Raw genomic sequence first — 22,278 nt, 5'->3', positions numbered from 1 at the left:
AACTAGTTATTATTTAACAAAGTATACAGTGAGCCAGTTGTCGTCGCCACTTAGATATGAATGGCAGCGTTTCTTTACCGAGGCGCATGCCGGTATGTGTCTTCGATAATTGATTCACAGCAATATAAGTGGTGCACAACAACAGCTCATAGAAGTGTTTTGGGAATATTATTGCACAGTGTAAAACTAAAATGTATTAATATTTAAACCATATTTAGATAATTATTCACAACTCGTTTGTTCTCTAGAGCGTAGACTATTTTGCTAAATTAAAAATAAAAGCATATTATAGAGAATAGTTCGACAAAATGCTTCTTTCAAATTTGTATGCGTTGCATTACATGAAGAAACAATTATATGTTACACTATGTATGATCGCTAATACGACTCACATCGGTGTTCTGCGTTAAATTAAAGACAGTATTTTCAATATGAGGGTCCTCGTCGAACTACCATCGTCTATGTCCTCCGCATCTTTGCCGGCCAAGGAATGTTTGTTTCGGGTCACCCCTCCAAACTAACCTTTATCAGATTGAATCACTACACTGTGTATTTAATAGGCGGCATTAACGACAAGGAGGGGAGATGGGACGAAAATAAACAGCCAATCATCTTGTATCAAAATACAGTAAAGCTGTCACGTTTTTTTTTTCTTTAAATGACGAACAACAGAACATATCACGCAGTTTTTCTAGGATAAAAAGCCTCACTGATCACCAAAATCATGTAATTGAGGCATTACCACCTGAAAGATAGATGAGTTTGTTGCAATGAGGACAGGGAGTGTCTGATAACGTCACAGAAGCGACTAACTTTTTTTCAGTAATGACGCTACGCACCTATCGCGCCTGACCTCGAAGCTTAGCTGTACGTAAAAACGAGTTCATGTTTTGTCTTACAAAACATGCCCCATTAAAAATACCTTGGAGAACTAGAGCACCGTTACTGTCCGTTGGCGCCATGAAAAAACGTAAACCTCGGTTTTATTATAAGTAATTAATTACACCAAGCGTGGAAATAACTCATCGCATTTTATTGGTATTGATCATCCCGTCACAGCCAATAAATTCCTCCAGAAATGATTAAAAGTATAAATCTTAATTCTGTTATCATTCATCAATTAAACATGAAAACATCGCGATATTACACTCAAACAACGGGAATGTCGTGAACAAAGCATCGCACGTCTGCTTCTCAATTGGCGCGTAACAATACCTGTCGTCTGCGCTTTCAGAGAACGTCTTTTATCTGATGAGAGAAGAATGAATAATTAGGAGTGTTTCCTCCTTGAAAAAATAATTTAACAAAAAGAATGTGATTGTTAATTTATCATCTTTTTAAAAATTATTTTGGGCAATTATTGAGTATGTTTTTGAGAATTGAAAATGATTAGAAATAATTTGCGGGAATATATCAAACATGATCACAATTTTATTTTTCGTGTCGGTGTAACCTACATAACTCATAAGCAACCAGAAACGTTCAGAACCGCATCGTCCACGGTGTGTCTAATTATTGTTCATTTCAACTCATCAACTGTCGCACACGTTATGTCGGACGTCTACTTCACCGCACCAACTGACACTCAAGGTATGACTGGCAGCTGAAATCTAAAGGTAAATAAAAATTTTACTTCACGAACAGTTTTCTCGTTACGATGCAAGCCGTCTATTCAGCACGTACTGTACCTTCGATAATTTTCACAATTGTTAAGCTATTTATAAATATAGCTCAGAAGTTTGTGGGTGGCGTAGTAATCTCGATTTGTTCTACTACTATGTCAAGTAGTACGCTACGCTTCAATTTTGTGATTTCACACATACACAAACAATGCTAGGTCTTTTTTTATGTAATTATGAAATATGTAGAATTTCAAAAAAAATACAATTCGCTAACTCCGTGGATTATTTCACACTAAAATAATAATAATTTCAAGTTGTATGAATACGCGAATGTCCTTCCATCTATTTTGAAAACATCTTTTAGCACGCATGTATTTAACACTGTTTTACATAATATAATACAACGATATACAAGCATTAGGTTTGACAGTGTAATTTTATCAAAAACCATCCAGTTTTGAATTGACGAACTAAAAATATTAGAGTGACGCTGGGTCAACCTTTCCGTAATGTCGGTATCACTGTGACTTCTTTGGTGGTATTTCTAATTTTGATTTGAAAGTGTTTGCACAAGAATTCGTCCACGGTGAGTTTAATTTCAGTAGGGGCCGTAATGTTCAGACGTTAACACGTTGTGTTAGTGTGGTCTTAGTTGCTCAAGGTAGTCAAACATTTCACGAAAACCAATCTCCACGATTTAACAAACGTTTCATATTTGATACAGTGGATCATCAACTTTTCGGAGCTAAGAGAAGGTTCGTCGTGTAAGTTTACAAGGTTTTAAGTGCGCCATCACAGTGCAAAGTGAGAATGTCTGAGTAGACACAATTATCTGCATTGTAACTAAGATATCAATCTGAGATTAAAAGTAGGTAACATGTACGAGGGAATTTGTTTCTATTAATTCATGAGGGGTATTTACACCCTCCCGCTGCTGAGAGAAATAGTGAGAGAATTAGACGTACGGTTACTAACCATGATGCAGTCGTGCAATACTCATTGAAGTGAGCGCAATTACGTCAATAAACCGTTACAGCAATCTAACGCATTAAAGCGTAACTAGATAGAAATTAGGATACACTATATAGGTTTATAAAAATAACGTTTTATTGTCGCGCATAAATCGAAAACAAACAGTGCGATAATTAATTACAGTTTGAAAGAGATCGTAAATACACAAACATGTTAAAAATTTCCCAAACTTCACAAAATAAAACAACTGCAAACATTAGATCAGTTTATGGTGGAATACACATATACGAGTTATTACCGATCAAGATTCTTCTAAATTGTGTCTGAATTTATCTGCAAAATTAGGATGGAAATCCTCAAACTCGGTTCAGAAACTCAAACTACTCGGTCAAAATGCATTTGATTAGTCATTCATTCAATAGATTACTCTCATGGATGTCAGTCTTAAAGCGGGAGGGTTTTCACCTGCTCACGCGTGAGAATGGAGTCCCAAGCGACGATAACAACACACGCTAAATACGCAAAAGCTCATGGGTAGACGCTTGTTTGTAGACAATGACACGCTATGGCCATCTGACGCATGCGCAGGTGACGACTCCCCCGCTTTAATGGTATTGCGGGAGTATGGGGGGGAGTAAGGCTGATAAGTTAGCTGGCGATGTTCAACACACATGAACTCGGTAATGTCGGTTGATCTCTAGTGCTTTCTGAATCAAGAATAAAACACACACATACTGATGTAAAAACAAACGGGCCCGGATACGAATAGTATACAATAACAGTAATTTAAATCAGAGTATGTCGATAATACCTTCGGATGCTTGTTTAAGTGACTACTTTTCAAGATATTCAGATAGTTCGACACACAGAAGTGGAAGGTTATTTTTCAGAATAACGCAAATGGCGCCTGCTAATTGTTTGTTGTCTGTGCAGTTCTGTCAGACAGGTCATGTGACCGTTAAGGTTGAAATTCATCGTGTCAGCTTGGTGCTGTACAGTGTGCGTGGCGACAGATCTGTTGTTAGAAAGCTAGTGTTATTATGTCATCTTTTCAATAAAATGAAATAGCTGCAAGTGGGCTTAGTATGACCTCAAATTTGTCAAGAAAACACTCGTGACAGAGCAAGATTAAATAAATGACGCCATTCATTTCTGTAAAATTGACGCAAGCCAACGTTAAAGATCGAGAAGAACATCGAGTTACAATTTAAGCGTGGTTTCTAAAATATGGACGTGGCTAGTTTGTAACTCGATGTTTTCGTAACTCGATGATCGTAACTCGTATCCGTAACAATTCAGCATCTCACTGGGTTCAATAGTTTCAAGTCTGAATATAATAACTAGTTCTTATAACAAAACTCACTGTACCCCTGGAACGAACATATCGGAAACGCTGTGCCTTCTAGAATTAAAACATAATGACACCGGATAAAGGCGCGGTTCTCATACGGTTCACATATCTGAGAAGGTTATGCCCCCTAGAATTAGTATGTAATGACACCGGATAAAAACGTCTCTCTAACTAAACTCTATTGCAGATCATAGATAGACGTCATATCTTCACGTTCAACCGTTGCGTATTCTCGAGGACGGTGAAAGTATAGGATGAAAACACTTCGGAATAAATATATTGGTATTTTTTCATCAAAGGAAACTGCTCAAAAAAATCGCCATATTGAAATTATACAGTTAGGTTATTAAAAATGCAAGGAAAAAAATATATATTTTTTACATATTTGCTTAGGTGCTTATTTGAAAAAAAAATACAGTGTTCGTACCGTAAGCACTAGACTAAGTAAACTACTAGTGAACTAGTGTATTTTACACGCGTTGTATGCGTCGTCCGAACCCCACAATAAACACATCACACCTTGACAAACTCCACCAACATTTATTTCACTATAACCGAGATTGCCGCTAAAACATTGCTAAACGTTTTAACTCTTGTCGACGTGTGTTGTTTGTATTTTATAATTCATTTCCTGTAACCATGGTTATCGCCGCAGATGCTCTCATTTGCGGTGATTAATTCTACACGCCTTAACGTACGAGGGGTTATCCGTTTGTATGACAAACATTATACGAAGACACGTGGACTCCTTTCTCGGAATGCTTTTAATGGCGTCCCCTATTTACGCGGTGATTATCACTGCATTCCATGAACAGTTCTTGTAGATTTCCTTCAGAAATCTACACCGATGTTTACGGGGTCGACCGAGATTCCAGTGGGAATTAACTAGGCATCTTTACGTCATCTTGTTACTTTCTTCCGTTGGTATTCACTCTTTCTGTGATAACTTGATTTACATCCTGGAAACCATAGTAACCATCGCAAGGAACCGCCATAAACTCAATTCGGGCACATCAGCTTTACTATCTATTAGAGTCGAGCTGCACTGTCACAGTAGATTAAAGCATATCAACAAAACTTTTCAATTCTTGAGAAACTCATATCAACGATTGTACGTCTGAACAGATTTCATCTGAATCGTATTTTTTTCACAAAACAAAATAAAACACTAACACCGTGTAATATATTCACATGCAAACAGATTATGAAAGTATTCAATACGTGTGACTTTTCAGTCATATACACTATATACAACATTGACAATACGACATCACGTACATGGCGCCTAAATCCGTGCAAAATAGATGTTTTTGTTTTCATTGCTCACACAGAAAGTGGGCGAAAGTGTATATATACTTTCAGACAATGACATGGTTGTTATATTTTACCGTGTATTATTTCATAGTAGTTGTTTTGGGAAATCAATTTAACGTTCAATAGCTCTAACACTATTTCTTGAACATATAGTATTTTGTATCATTGGCTTTATTTCTGACATTGTTGTTAACACGTGGTTTGTTTTTCCTCATACACCTCGCCCCTGCCTATTTTTCAAAATGGTACACCCATAATACTGTTAGACATCAGCGTATTGAACCAGGTGCTATCATGACTGTCATATTCAAAACGTAACGTCTCGGTAATATGTTTCGCACGATTCAGTGATATCTTATATATCTATTACGATTGAATTCCCGGACAGTGTAATTTTTTGCGTTTGTGATCCATAACCAGGCAGTAATATCATTACTGTCAAGTCTAGTTCCTAAATGAGTTATAAATCATCGTAAGACGGATATTGGGGATTGTTTTGTTGTTTTTTTCGATTATCACCGTCACGGTATAGAAGATACATGTAGTTGGACACAAATGAGAGAAAAGGCCATCATATGTGTTATCAGCAGATTTAACTATACGGTTCCAAATCTAAACTGTACGGTTCTTGATTGTATCTTTCACTTATCGTCCTGTCGATTTCCGGGGGTTACCTCCTCGGAATAGAGGAAAAGCGTCAATGAACATTGATCTATTCTCAGTTATGAATCATCTTGTATTGCAATTTTAATATCAAAGAAAGAGGCTGCAGAGATGGAAACAATTAATGGCTGTGTACTACTGTTTTATCCATCAGCACCTATAATCAAATTAGCTTTTGATTACGTAACATCTGAACTTTTCAACTTTCGGAACTATTTCTTTGCCCAATAACGTTAGTGCCTAAGTAGGCTCCATATTAGGCCATGTGCATACCAAACGGCATACTCTATAGTGAATATTGTTTATGGTATAAATCCGTACTGACGTATCCCAACTCACGTTCCCTGTTGGTGGGTGAACAATCCGATAAGTGTGACATCCAAACTCGTCTTTCAATACCTATTGCATATAGTGGACTCTATAGTGAATTGTATGGCAGACTTCATGATATGTAAATTAGACCATATGACATGACCCGTTGTTGCAAACGCCATAGAAAAATCATAGTAGACAATATATATATATACTATACACCGTATGGTGTATCTTAAGAAAGACTATATTCCATACCTATAATATATTCTATGGTAAATCACATGGTTGACCCTGATGCAGTCTCTGTGGTAGACCATATATTAAACTCTATGATATACCCAATAGTAGACTCTGTGGTAGATCCTGTATTAGTCCATATGATATAAACTCTATTATATACTATAAAGTAGACCCTATAGTAGACTTATGGAAAATAACTTGTAGTAGACAATATGGTAGACACTATGGTATAACAGATAGTAGACGAAGAAACTATCGGCAGACCAATACAGGAATGTACGGGTTACTAAGAATGTGTGTGTGACGTCATAATGCAGACATGAATACAGTCTACATGTCTCATGGCTACTTCCCAAAACTAACCCGTTAATGTTAATTTGACTTATTGGCAGTCCATCCTACTATGCAATAGTTATATGTCAGGTGGGCCAAACAAGAGCCTCGTGACCGTTTTTAGTGGTTAATATCATGGTTCAATGTTCATTGCATGCATTGGCCTTATGTATTGGCGGATTTAGATGGGGGCCGAGGGGGCCGCGGTCCCCCCTATTTTTAACAACCAACAGGGCTTAGGACAACCCTAAGTGCTTTTACGTTGAGGGTAAAACATCAGTTGTCGTCTGAGGAAATATTTAGTTTACACAGATGGCAAACCATGTCCACCTTGCATAGACAGAACAAAAACTGAAACGAACATTAAGCGTTCGCATTGACGTTCTAGAGAAAAAAAACAAGTGTAGACTCTAGTTGTTTGAACTCTGAGTTCGCAATTGAAAACACTTAAATCTCGAGAAGCAGACTTCCCACTTCTGTTGAACCGTAAATCCTGACAAGGAATATTCTTGGGAAATCTAAAGCAGGTCGGAACAATTCCTAAACTTATCAGCACTAAAGAAGTGTGTGTTGATTTGTATTCGCACAGAAAGCCACTCTTGTCCGCTGAATCTTTGTCTTAATTTGTTATTTACTCTAATACTGTTATTTACCAAATTCTATATTTTCTCTAGTCTCTCGAGGATCTGGATTTTACTCTTACATATTTGGAAATACTTATCACAATCTTAAGCACAGTAGCTTCTCAACCTGAGAGGTCTGTGTAATACACGTAAAATACAAAATAATGCGTGATTGTGCGTCATCCTCCTGAAAAATATTCTTATTATTGACTGGCGTAAAAGTTATATAACCTCAATTCCATTACGCCATCTAAATTATTCCCGTAAAGTATTCACAAATACAAGAATAATTTTCATGTGTTTCCACTCACCCACCCACTCGTTTCTTATTTCTAATAAATCTCCACGCTTAATTATCAGTAAGTAGTCACTTGTTATTCTCGAAACCTAGCATGTATAGATATGTTGACTGACGCATGCGCAATTCTATTGTTGACCTTTATGTGCGAACAGAAGCCAATCACTTACTGACTCCCAACAGATACGTCACAAACTGGATAAACGAGTTAACTTTAAAGGTAAAAAGCTCATCGTTGCTTTGTATGCATGTTACTTGTTCACCCATTTCTGTGATGATGAACGCTGAGCCAGCTGTCCATGAACTTGAATTTTACTCTCAACTTGACAAGAAGAACGTATCAACCTCTTTTGAAGTAAATATACAACGTTTAGCTCAGCGACAAATCGTTCCGAAACACTGAAGCAGGGAACATTACGATGAAATACATGAACAGTTCACGGCGTTTAAATTCAAACCACCGTCTGGCGTATTATTGTTTACTCCGTCCCATTTCAAACGCGCGATCATAATGATTGACAATCAACCCATTAACAATTCAAGCAATTTAATATTTAGGCAGGTATAGAGCTATCGTTATTGTTAGCGATGGCGGTTACACAAAAACGAAGTACCGGCGAAACCAGCATTTTTATTTTGCAATTTTCTTCAGTTGACGTTCAATATTTAGTGGGAGTAATGATTGATCAAGATCATTTCTCGGCTAAGGATTCTTCTTTGAGCAATGTTGACTTTCACCTTTGTAATGTCACACTTACTTTTCCCAGTTCGTTATTATTACTTCATTTGGTGTAATATTATATATATATTGGGTTAGGACTGGTCCATGAAATGGACACGTTATGAACTGTATTTAGTGATATGAATTTTAATGGAGTAAAGCATGTCCCATTTCCATTAGACAAAGTACCAATGACAGCACAATTGAAGTAGGTAGGTACGAGTGCAATTAACACGTCTTAAACAACCGCCTTATTTGTCTACTTGAAAATTAAGGCATGTGAACGAGGCTGGGTAGTGCCGTAAAACAATTGCAGCCGACTTTTATTCGCTGGGGAGACGATCACATCAAATGCAATTATCGGTTGAATGAGCGTGTAAATATTTCCCAGAAGCACACATAGTGCGATACAAGTCACGTAAATATATACGATCGTTGTCGTGCCACCGCGAGATCTAATCTTCTCTGAAATTATTCATCGAACGACAAGGTGAGAAATTTCAATGTTAATACAATTGCTTGTTGTGGTGATGTTCAGATTCTTTTCACTTCGTAAGTTATACCTTGCTGGATAGGGAAATGCTATTATTTTACCAAAATAGCAACGAATATAAGCGTAGGCCATTCAAATTAATACCGGTCTCGTTGTTGACGTCTGAGATAGAGTGAAAACTACAGGAGTGAGATCAGCTGTAGAACATTGTCAAAGCATTGGTCATACCGAAGTTGTTGTACATAAAGTATATTTGTATATTGCACCACTGTAATTGAAATCGTGAATATTTTTGAGGAACTCCTTGACACATTTTGTCACAGTTCAGGGAAGTAGTTCCTTGGCGGATGACGTCAGCACTACCACGTATTCTATGTATTTCATTGTTATGTAAATACATAGCAACACATAAATAGGTGGTTCTGAGAGTGGAACAGTACAGTGTAGTGTAGTGTAGTGTAGTGTAGTGTAGTGTAGTGTAGTGTAGTGTAGTGTAGTGTAGTGTAGTGTAGTGTAGTGTAGTGTAGCCATAAGATGATTATCATTATTAATCAACTATAACTTATACAAAAACAGAAATGCATTCTCATGATTAAGAGTATTCAGTTGTGAATATTTTAAGCTTAATTAAGCTTATAAACACTGTTTTACGAAAACATAATTAGAGTTGCATCCAAAAAAAAGTATTATACTAAAAACAAATCTCAAAAAAAATTGTGGCTGTGAGATCATGATGAATTTACAGCTGGGTTATACTTACTGATACATTTTCAGATCCCAATGGACGTTACCGGGTTAATTTGTCGCTACATCCTTGAAATTTGCAATCTGCAGTCCAATCCAATTCAATTCGTACAGTATTTTGACGTTTGATTAATGTCACGCCCGTATGTAAAATGAAAAATATGTACACAAACAAAAAGGGACCAACATATTTCTCGACGTTTACATGGGGAAAATGAAGAAAAGCATATGAACGCAATTTTGAATACCAACGAGTCTTCTGACGTTTTTGGCTTCAAATATAGAAGGGCAATTACTGTAGCGTGGTATATATTAGGGAACTAGGACGGAAGCAAGCATCGTTAATTGAATGTGAGTTGACGCAAAGACTACATTGAGTCTCAGACTAGTAATAATAGTATTACTAGTCAGAGATTGAGTTAAATGTGCGTTACGTATGGAAAATAACATTTTCCCAAAATCGTTTCTTTGGAAAAGCATATCAAACAAGTCGTTGATGAGTGTATCATGTTCTGGTAACGCGATTAATATCAATAACTGTTAACAATGGAAAGCCACGTGGAAGTGAGATCAATGTGGCGGCACTGTTTTGTAGCATATGCGAAGTTACTCTTTGTTAGACGCGCGGCTGATTTGGCGATTCGAGTTCCAACTTTTGTTTGATTCGACTCAATGAACATCGCCGCTGTGAGCGATACTACTACTGGAGTCATTGGGCACTTAACAATCATCGACCCGCAAATTATGAGTGCATCGAAGGTCATTCAATATATAATTCAATTTCATACAGAAACCCCAACTCTGCCTTGATTATCAAACAGTTCAATCTTTAAGCTTTCGAGGAACACTGAATCAACAATTTAAGATTTGAATACATGGCCGGGTTATTTTACTTGATACCCATTATTGGTAATTAGTAATGACATTTGATTTTGATTAGTTTTAGTGCGGTTCGGGTTTAGATCCATCAATCGTTACTTGTCTTCTGTCTCATGTCGCCTGCCTGCCACAGAGCTATACTATATATTCAGTGTTCTCACTTTATGGTCAACCACCAACAAATATTCTCCCATCGTCAGAAATAATGGGACAATATGGCCGGCACTTGTCAAATTTGCATATCCATTGTTCCACTCTAACGCAACATACACGTAATTGAAGTAACACAGAGTTTGACAATGTCTATAAAGAAAACACACATATCTACCTTTATTGATGCGTGAATCAATTTTGTTGGGCTTGAAATCGATAGTTATAGAACATACATATCCATTAACAGTCAGATAAACTAAAATCTAACAAGTCTCTCATGCTGAAATTGCCGTAACTTTGTGCGTTTTTTTGCCTAATGAATGTCAATTCCCACGCTTACTTACTGAAAATACGGCTTTTTAAAACTAAAAAAACGACCTTTGGAGTTGCGAAACAACTTTTGTCGGGCTTGTATGTTTTACATCCGCGTGAATCCTAGACACAGCAAGGTAGCACAAATAAAATGCGGCGTAATTCGTAGCCTCATTTAGTTTTCCGTGCGGTCGATTTTCGACTTGTTTCCCCGCCGCTGGGTAGCCAGATATTCTAGGAATAATTGGATTAGTAACAGGAAGTAAGATTTATTTGTTTAAAATACCGCTATCTTGAACCAGTGTTCGCTGACTAATTTCGAATTCTGTACTGCTATCGCCATTTTGTTTCTGGTTTGACCTGTGTCAAAGTTTAACTTGTCTGTCGCTGCAACCTCGGAAGTGGTCTAGTCGTACGATGTACTAGTCGTCTGGAACTGTATTCGTCTCATCAAAACAATGAAACCATCGTGGTCGACAAACGGTCGATCAGCCAACACGAGTATTAAACACAGTGTCTTTTGTTTCATTATGACTGAAACTAATGTACGTGTGAAACGATCGTCATATTCGCTTCGTGTTTTGAACACATCGCATCGCACAGACTTGAGCTCTATTTCCCGAACCTTATTTCGATATTTATACCCGGATTCCTACATCTCCGATTCATCGCCGTTATCTGCCAAGGTACGTAATACATTATGTAACACGAATTAGTAATTGTTTGTTACGGATGGGCCTGTTACAATGCCTTCCACACCTTTCTGTTTAGAAGTTTTTTCACATGACCCTTCAATGCGGGTGAACTAACGAGTGATGTTTGACGTGTACCCTCTAAATGATAGCCTGTATTTTCTGTTTATTTACGGCAATTCGCAATTATTAATAGCATGATGGAATTATTATTATTGGAGTAATATTATAATCTTAATACAGGTATGTCCGTATTCTGAATAGGAGCATGGATAAACATGCTCTCTAATCTTCATAGTACATGTGTTTAATAATTGAATGTATTTTTAATGGAATGTTCAGAAAAAAAAAGCTACTGATCTGGTGTATTTAATGTATTTTTAATAGAATGTTCAGAAGTTTGTTTAACTTTTAAATTTACATTAAAATAATTGTTTTATTTCATTTTTTTCCATAATCATTCTAAAAATTGCATGCATAGTGACCACATTATTTAAAAAAAGACTTTTCAAGTAAATATTTTGAAATAAACCCTGTATTAATTTATGAAACATTTTTTTTTCAGAAATGTCAGATAATATCCATTCATTATATAACAGGCTGAAGTTTTCAGAAGTATTTATTGGTAATACTGAAATCAGTCAGTTGACATGTACTCTCCAAGACGTTTGCGAAGTCGTGTTCGCATTACATGTTAAGTGGAAGACCTTAGAAGAGTGGGCAAGGGAGTTGACTGTGGGTAGCACAAAGGAGATTGAAAGAAACTATATCAAACTAGTTAACTGTTCAATTCCTGATGGAATGTTCAAACTAAACGAGCAGTCCAATCGCCTTGGACCAGTGTTCAGAAGCAAGAGCCAGGCAGTGAAGAAGACTCTGTCTTTAATCAAAACTACTAAAAAGAAAAAAGAAACAAGAGAAAAGGTGTGGAAATGCCACATTTTCAAAAATGACTTGCTTAATTTTACAACTGTCATCAGTGAGCTGAAAATGTGCCAAGAACAAAATGCCACACTTAAAGATGCTTTTACACAGCTATCTGATCAGAGACTGCATAACAAACACCTTAAAAACTACATTGAAATATTAGAGGGACAGACAATGTGTAAAGGGAAGAAAATAACTGATGTAAAGGTGAAACAAAGAAAGCGGAAATTGAAAGAGCTTCAAGGAAAAGCAGGAGTAGCACTGTGGTTTATGAAAAGCTTTGGTATATCTGTAAAATCCTTAACAACAAGTGATGGTGACAGTGATATTATATTCGACTTCGCTAATGACACCATAACTGATACAAAGTTAAAAGAAACAACAATGCATAATCAGAATTTGACAGATGTGCCTGTAACCTTGTGTTCACAGACAGAAGATGAACAGTTAAAAATATTTGAGCTGCAACACTTACTAGACAGATTTTCCATATCAAATGAGGCATACCATGAAATTACTATGACTGAAAGTGGAAAAGAGCTGCCTAGAAGTTATTTGGTGAAGCAGTGTAGAAAACAGCTAAACGATATTACCCACATTCAACCTGTGCCTGAAGGATATGGTGCCCAGAAATCATTTAAAGAATTGCTAAGGAGGGAAATTGATCATCTTATGAAGGAAGAAAACAACAATGTGGAAGAAGTCAAGGTAATGTTTTTTTTCTTTTTAATTTAAATGTCACAATGATAGCACATTTCTGAATAACCAAAATATACTAGCTGTTCTTTCATTGCTTACAACAACAAGTCTGTATCTGTTAATGCTATGTAGTGCCAACGTTTTATTGATTTTTATGTATGCAGCTTCTGTGTATATAGTGAGCCCCTGATTCAAAAGAGTTGCAATAAATAAATAAATAAATAAATAAATAAATAAATAAATTAATAAATAAATTAATACATGTTATAATAAAGAGTGCTACTAAAAGAGCAGGCTTTTGTTTGGAGAAATTTATATTTAATTGCTTAGGCATTATTATTGGCACATTCATGTATGGTATACAACTTGAATTAATTTTTATTTAAATTGTATAGGTGAAAATAAGTGGTGATGGAGCACAAATGTCAAGAAGTGCAAACTACAATTTTCTCTCATTTTCTTTACTGAATAGAGGGAATATAGTCAAGAGTGCAAAAGGTAACTGACATGCCTGTATTTATTTGATACACCTGCACAGTACTGTACTTTTCACAAGTCCTTGCATTTTCATTGTTTTATAATTAAAATGCATTTAGTACAAGATTCATGAATGTCACTGTGACTCCAATTAATGAAATTGGCAAGATATTGTGTTTAAAATTACATTACTAGGGCTAAAATGATTTTAATTATTTTTGTTTTAGGAAATCATACTATAGCATGTGTGAAGGGCCAAGAGTGTTATGAAACAATAAAGACATCATTTAAAGATGTAATATCTGAAATCAATGACATGGTTTCTGATCCGTATATAGAAGTGCATGGAAAGAATGTCAAATTAATCTTTTACCTTGGAGGAGATTACAAGGTATGTATTGAAATTGTTTCATTTTTATTGTTGTTGCATGTCATAGTGTGTATCAAAAGGTTGGCAGATTCTATGCAAAATTTAATGTCCCCATCTCATGTCATTCAAAAATGGCTGGTGAGCTAAAAGTGAATCTCCTGAACACAGCATAGAAGTGATTAGTAGAGAGATTCCATTCACGTAAAGTGATACAAATTGTGCGAGTGATACTTAGCTCTTGCCTTGCTTTGTGTGAATGATGGGTGATCAACAAATTTTAATTTTGTAAATAATGTTGTATGTCTATTTACTTCAATAACACCAAAAATAAATCAATATTTTGGTTGTTTAAAATGTAAATATAATGTGATTTTAATGTGAATAATTTTAGTGAATCAGTTTCTTCTCTTAATAATTTTTTTTTCAGTTTATATTAATGGTTCTTGGCCTTAAAGGAGCAACAAGTGAATTTGCCTGTGCTTGGTGCCATTGTCCAAAGCAAGAAAGGTAATGATGCACCTACATTGTAAATTATATGATTGCAATATCTCAAAATTTCCACATTTATTCGACTCTTTTCAGAGAAGTAATTTATTATTATTTACAAAACATTTTCTCTCATGAATTTGGGCTGGTGAGATCATTTACTTATTGATTGAGTATTTTTTTTGTTCGCAGACATGACATGGATAAACCAGATGAATACTGGAGTAATCTACCTCACTGCAGAAGTTTGGAAACTCTTCACAGTTTGAAGGGACAATACTCTATTCATAGAGGTCCACTATTTGCAATTCCACTGGAAAATGTTGTCGTGGATGAGTTGCACCTATTACTACGAATCACAGATGTGTTATTGAGAGCAGTTGTTCTGGAATGCCATGAATTAGAATTAAAGGTATGCTTTCTTACTATTTAAATTAGTATTGGTATAACTGGTATACCTTTCTTTATACTTTTTATTTGTCTTCTTCCTCAAATGTTATACACACACACACACAAACCAATATAACAGGCTTTTTCCCAGCAAGCTTAGGTTAGCCGGGTCACATTCATGTAGCACAATACAAACATGCAAATATCAACCAAAGTTCCATCGCCCGTGCCTATTTTGTGCTACCATGATTGCTATAGTGAGGCAAATTTTACTGACCGGATGCCCTTCCTGACGTCACCTCCTTTAGTCCCTTTTCTACATGTAGTACTGGTTCTACATGGTTATCAGTAGCAGGTAGCAGGTAATAACCTGACCTGACCTGACAATCCTCAAATGATATACAAAAAAAAAAAATTGCAATTGTGTGTGTGTGAATTAGAAATTTACTACAAATGTTTATAATATGTATTTGTAATTGTTTTGCAGGAAAAGAACAATGCACTAACATCTTTGGTCAAGTGCATCAACAATAAAATACATGTGACATTTAATGTATGGGTGAAAAAAGGATCTGGAGATTTAGACTGGACGAGTTTGACTGGAAATAACAAAAAAAAAGTACTGCAGAAATTGCCTGATTATTTTGAAGATTTGTTATCTCCTAATACTTCGGAAAAAGTAAAGGCAGTATGGCAAGTAAGTATGTTGTTTTCATTCTTACGTGTATTCAAAAATCAATACAAATGATTTTGAGTAAACAGAATGAGAAATAAATTCATATGATATATTGTTTTTTGCCCTTCAATCTCTACATTCTTATTTTGATTTCAGAATTTTAGTAAGCTTTATGATTTGATGAAATCCTGTACTGGGTCTGAATATTTAATCTTTCAAGAGAGTGCCAAAGATTGGATACGGCTATTCCTGACTCTGTCTAATCAGCGCACTGGATATCAAAAAGAAAGGATTACACCGTACATGCACATTCTTGCCTACCATGTTCCTCAGATGATAAAGATGCATGGTGATATTACCCTATTTACTGGTCAAGGTTAGTAAATATGCTAGTAAATCGGTAGTGTCTCTACTCTCCACACTAACCTACAGCGACACTGCTATTTGGAATCACTTTGTCCTAAAATTGAACGTAGTCATTTGATTGGTTGAATTTTAAAAGAGGCCAGCCACCTTTGCTTGTCAAATAAATAGATGTTCGACCTCTATTTTGAATAATGACAATGAGAAAGTTCATGTCACTTTTCACATTGGAATGGTGCCGAATTAGGTCATGTAATTTATGCTGATATAATTTGGTTTACTAACAGGAAGTGATTTTCATTGGCCATTGCAAAAGTCCAATGAAATTTAAATGTTTGTGGGTGGAAATAATTTTGAATACTAAATGTAGTCCCAGGAGGTTAGGGTGGAGTGTGAGCGATAACACGTCCTCCACATCTGGGGGCTGTAGAAGGGGAAATATTCACAGTGTTTAATTTTAGCGGATTTTATGTTTCGGGGATGTTCACTGGCATGTGAGGAAAGCAATGCAGTCTATAAGAAAGTTTGTTATTTAATTGCTCCACTGTCCCCATTAATAACAATTTGGTGACTGGTGTATTTTGCTTATTGGCAGTGATGAGAAATCTTGTTTTGTGGTACATGTATTAAATCTGATGAAAAATCTGTTACACATTTAGAACAACTTGCATATATGTAAATAGTTTATTATTTAATCAATCCACTGACTTAATTGTGGGTGATGTCGGTTTATATATTGTATTATGATGTTTTTTTTTTAATATTATAAGAATTCTTGGACATTTTTCGCAACGATAAACAAACACACACACACACAATTGAGACACAATGTGTTCACTGACTCGCATAGCAACCAGAAACATGACTGTATTACCATGTTGTGGGAATTACAAGGTTAATTTATTAATTTCAATTTATATTTAGGAGTGGAAAAAATAAATGACGATGGGCGCAAAGTTTATTTCAGACGAAGCAACAAGGCAGATGCACCTACAGACATTCTACGATCTGAAAACAGGCAAGATGCACTCGATGGCTTCTCCAGGAAGAGCAGAGGGTATGTCAAACGAAAAGCAGAGTACTGGGAAGAGGGAATATATAGTGAAAGAAATTCAAGACCATGTATAAGTAAAACAAATGCAGTAACTGATCATGGTAACTACATAGAAAATAACAACACCTCCGAACTGCCGACATCAAATCTACAAGAAAAAATAGCCTCAACATCTGAGCCACATGTAATAGATAAAGCGTTTGTCCTCAAGTTGAAGGTGCCTGGTCTAAAGACTCATTGTCGCGTAAACTCTCTATCAACCAATGGGAACAAAAAAAAACTGCAGGAGAGATTGATCAAGGCCTTGAAACTTTAATTACCATTAAGCTGCCATTTTGTTTATATCAATTTATTTTTTGTAGCAGATACAAGTATCTATTTATTACTGGGAGTTTTTATTTTTAGTTTTTCTGTCTAATGTTTTCAATGAGTTGTTCATTATTTATATATTACTGTTCTGTCTCAATATAATATTTTTTTATTAGCTGTTCATTGTGATAGTTACAAGTATTTATTCTTTTTTTTTATTCAGATTGTCTGTGTCAATATAATAGTTTTTTCTCAGTACATTGTAGTTTATTATGGCAGATACAAGTATGTATTTATTATTACTGGGGTGGTTCAGTTTTTTCGTCTGAATTTAATATTTTTCATGAGTTGTTCATTGTGACAGCTGCAAGTATTTATTTTTCTGTTTAAATGTATTTCCATTTATAGTTCATTTTGCACTACTCATTTTACGTTGCCAGTTTTGTGTCTTTATGAAATAAGATCATATAATGGAAATGTGTTTGGATACCTATATGTCCTATAAATAAATTTACTCAAAATATGCGTATTGAATTCATGATTCTGTCTTAATTAATACTAAGTGTAGACTGAAGTAATATGTATATATATATATACACACACGGTAGTCTTTTTTGGGAGGATGTGATGGCCCTGAAAAGGGCCGTTTTGTTTGTGTGAATAGATCACTAGCACCATTCCTTAGTTACTCTAACAGTAACACATTCCATTTTGTAGACTTCCTTGGTGACGTCTTCTTCACTCACATAAATATGAGGCTTACTAGTCTTCAGAACAGCTCTCATCTCCATGGTGATCACTTTACACTTAGTGCCAAGTGGTGTGGTATATTCAAACCATCCATCTGGAAAATATGTTGAAATGAATATGTTTTTATCTGTGGGGTCAAAACGCCATAGACGTTTTCGATACTGCTGAATGCCAGTATCCCCACCAAATAAAAATTCATAAACATCACGACGCATTGGGATGGTTTCAGAATATACCACCTTGAGTGGCGCACAAAGTGCTTGTCTCACCACAAAGATCAGTCTGTCTACAGATTCTTGTACCCAATGTCTACCAGGTGACTGCCTTGACTGCCACCTTAATAGGGCACCAAGGGGTATATCATCCTCCGGCAACCACAACCATTTACTGGAAGGCTTCATATAGTCTGCCAACAGATACAGTGTAACTCTTCCTAGCATTCTGGTACCAGCAATGTATGACATAACAGTCTGAGACATGTTGCTAGAATGGAGATAACTGCTCACTTCTAAGAGATTATACAGCCACAGAACAAAGGATTACCTCACCCATTGTTCACAAATTCAAGCTGTGAACTACTTAACATAACAAAGGGCACTCATGAGTTTGAACAATGGACCATGAGGGCCTGTGACATCATAGCTATTCCTGAATAAATTAGCATGTAATTACTAGAGTCAGACAGGAAATGCCCATATGACCAAATTCTATTGAGCATTTCTGGTGATGCAATTCAGTAACAAGGCTCATTTCTCGTTATTTGTAAAAATATGTACTAAAAATTAGAGATTTCAAATAAGGATCACAGTTACTGTTAGTATGAATTGAACTAGCATTTACAGTCGTTATAACTAGCTCTGGATGTCTTATCAAATGTCTTATCAAATTGTTTTTGCGTGCCAGTGATGTGTCTAAACAGCCGTGACGTCACTGAGTATTGTTTAACTGAGTAGGAAAATATAAAAAATCAAAGTTGTTCAGCATTATGTGAATGCCAAAGTCATTTTTGTCCAGACTTCAATATTTTTGATATTCCTAATGATTCAATTATCGAGTACTATCACTGCTTATAATGTCGTAATTATCTCCGAGATGTTATAACTAGCATCAGAACTACATCATTGTTGCCAAGATTTTTAATTTTGTCGATTCGTTCAAAACATGTTATGCTGAATATGATAACACAACCTGCGGCTTTTACTAATTACCGCTTTATGCCAATCGACGGCATAGTATCTTCTTTCGCAACTTTTACGAAATCGGGTTGGATTGATCTGTCATATTACGTTAGATTTATGAACTGTTGCAAGCAAATGCTATAAACATGTATTTTTCTGTATTGCACATCACAGTGCAAAGGTTTAACGAAAACTGATCACACATATCTCACATATAAAGACAAACACTGCTGTTCACACAAAATTGACCCCGAATGGTCATATTGGTGTTCCGTTGCCGATGTTGGATGATATTGTGATTGTCAAATCAGGCTCCAGTTATATAGATAGTGTATGATAGGATGTCACCGATGCCACTTTATCTTAGCGTTATTTTGCACACCTTGTCACCGTTCGTCATTTTCCGATGCTTGTTAGGTACTTAAGTACTGTAAGACAACTGTACTCTTTATCTGTCAGGGCCAATTTTTCCTCTTCACCAAGCTATTATACTTGAATCATCCAGTCGTTTTGTTCAGACTTTTGGATTCCGACACCTAATGTGTGTCAAATTCACAATTTAATAAATTAATTATGAGAAGGTAGTCGGCTGTTATTTAAAAAAAAATCATTGGAGCTCCTTGTTATTTTTTTTATTTATGCGATTCTGCACAGCACCCAGAAAAAAGAGTTGTGGTCACAAAACATGTCTAAAACTCCCATAGAAATGGCGATATTTAGGGAATATAACATTGGTTGCTATGGTTAAAATATCTTATTGTAACTATTGTGATGCGTTATGTTAGTGTGCGCAGTGAACGTTATAGTAGTCATGAATTATTAGGAAATTCTCTGAATTATTATTTATTCTTAATTTACCAAATAATGCTTTAAAACTGTTTCATATGGAAATAATTTACTCCAATATACATAGAAGTGAATATTTTATTAGAAAGCGCCCCCCAGCGATGACGCGTTTCTGTGATGCATATGGGCCACGGGAATTCATTTTACACCGTCGACATGTATCATCCGTCAATTAAAAATATTGTTTTTTAAACAGTTGCGATATCATAAATAGCGGATAACCACTCAACCAAGCAGATGTGATAGTTTAATGACATTTCTTATGTAATGTTGACTCTAAACAAACTATAGATAAACTATTTAACACTTGTTTAGATATCATATGTTGACACTTGAAAGGCACTTGAAAAAATGTGCTCATAAACATAAGTTTTTTTTATTTGCTCCTCCGTCTCATCATAGCAGTTTCCCTGAAACAATTCTAGTACTTGGACATTGCAAATTCAGTTATGACGGAGTCGCCTGTTTGACATTGTATGTGAAAACTAATATGTTAGTAAAGTTCCTTTTATTACATTGCACACAAAAAGCGTCATGATCTTGTAAATTGAAAAAAATTTATTGGGGTTTTCAAAAAATTAATGACAATGAGTTATTTGTCGTATGCCAGTATATATCGACAATTACATATTATGCAACAGAAACATAGCGTGCCGAGTTTGCTTACGCAGTCAAATTAAACGACCAATTTATATTAAAATTATTAATTTAGTATTTAATGTCATGAACATTTTACAGATATTGAAAACACGTTCAATCAAAGCGATGCCAAGTGTTATATTATCGTATATTACTGTAGTTTAATTCTTGTGATGGTTACTATAGTAACACGTTCAATATTGTCATTAATGTTCATGGTTTCAATCAAGATAAGTCAGTCACACAACTTCCACGTTTACTGTTGCTATTAGCAACAGCTTTATTTGCAACAAGACGTTGCAAAGTAGAATTATTAGCTAACTAATCATACATTGATTACACCCTCTGTTATGAAACGAGAGGACAAGTTTCCTTCCCTAGCCAAACTCAATCTCCATAAACAGTGAGGTAATCGGTAGTACAAGCGCATATACACATATATTCTCGTTAACGCAATGCATAGTAAAACTAACGGGCAACATAATTTGTCGGTATCAAACATCGTCGATAGTATCTTTATTCCCTTCCCTCGCTACTAAACAATGTGATATGTGTGTATTATTATATATTGCTTCTCATTTTATTCCAAAATAAAGAACGAGTGCCATCTTGCGTTAGGACAAGTTCTGCATTAAGCGTGAAGTCAATTTCCCAGTTAAATGCTTTTAATTGCTTGTATAATTGTACAACGATTCTCGGGACACTAATTTACTGCACACATCAAATTCTAATCCGTCCTCTTGGAAACTACTCATTTGTGTTAACGCTTTCACTATGATCCAGACGTCGTTGTTATTTGAACATTGTGATACTGATATTGCAGCCAAGTGTCCTTGGATACTGTAATGTAAAATGCATTTGTTGGCACCAAAGCAAATTAAAAAGCAAAGATTATGCATGGTGTTTTAATTTCCCTAATAGAAAAACACTGTTGTTTTCGACTGGGTTGACCATTCATCTACGTTTTTCTATCAACAAATAATTATCAATATCATAATTGCAACCTTGAAGAACACAGTCATTAAACGAATCGCGGTAAAACAGCGGATTGATTTTCTCAGTCGAATCAACTGCACAATGATTATGTAAGTTCATTTGTTAAGGTTGTGTGTATTGCAGTGCCTACAGGCGTATGATAATACGGGATTCACATTCTGATGACGTATGTGGCAATCTAATAACGGAAGTACTATATTGTATTGCCTATTTTCCAACCCCAAAAAGACTGAATCAAAAGCTTCAAGTGGAAACTTCTTGAGTAACATATAATCATTCGCTGTGATATGTTTTAACGAGGAGCGGATTAAAAACTTCATTTTGAAGGACTATATGTTAAGGCGTTAAGTGCCATGATTACCAATTCCCTCTTTTTTTGGAAAATTCAAGTAG

At 35.6% G+C, this 22,278-nt stretch overlaps 1 protein-coding gene across 1 annotated transcript; it reads left to right on the top strand.

Annotated features, from left to right (window-relative positions):
- The first annotated feature begins 11,422 nt into the window (after positions 1–11,422).
- On the top strand, positions 11,423–17,483 carry LOC146730262 (uncharacterized). The gene is made up of 9 exons (XM_085494077.1): positions 11,423–11,719; positions 12,291–13,360; positions 13,747–13,849; positions 14,056–14,219; positions 14,626–14,705; positions 14,877–15,096; positions 15,562–15,771; positions 15,907–16,126; positions 17,038–17,483. Exons 2-9 carry the CDS (start codon positions 12,293–12,295, stop codon positions 17,481–17,483), a joined length of 2,511 nt encoding a protein of 836 aa, XP_085350203.1. The 5' UTR covers positions 11,423–11,719; positions 12,291–12,292.
- The last annotated feature ends 4,795 nt before the right edge of the window (positions 17,484–22,278 follow it).

The sequence above is a fragment of the Saccoglossus kowalevskii genome, chromosome 19, assembly GCF_978046115.1.
Source record: "Saccoglossus kowalevskii chromosome 19, keSacKowa6.1, whole genome shotgun sequence".
NCBI classification, from domain to species: Eukaryota; Metazoa; Hemichordata; class Enteropneusta; family Harrimaniidae; genus Saccoglossus; species Saccoglossus kowalevskii.
This window is presented reverse-complemented; position numbering and strand designations above follow the sequence as displayed.

Coding starts and splice junctions, on each gene's coding strand:
- LOC146730262 (XM_085494077.1), top strand. CDS start 12,293: ATGTCAGATAATATCCATTCATTATATAACAGGCTGAAGTTTTCAGAA. Junction 13,361..13,746: donor ACAATGTGGAAGAAGTCAAG/GTAATGTTTTTT, acceptor TAAATTGTATAG/GTGAAAATAAGTGGTGATGG. Junction 16,127..17,037: donor TACCCTATTTACTGGTCAAG/GTTAGTAAATAT, acceptor ATTTATATTTAG/GAGTGGAAAAAATAAATGAC.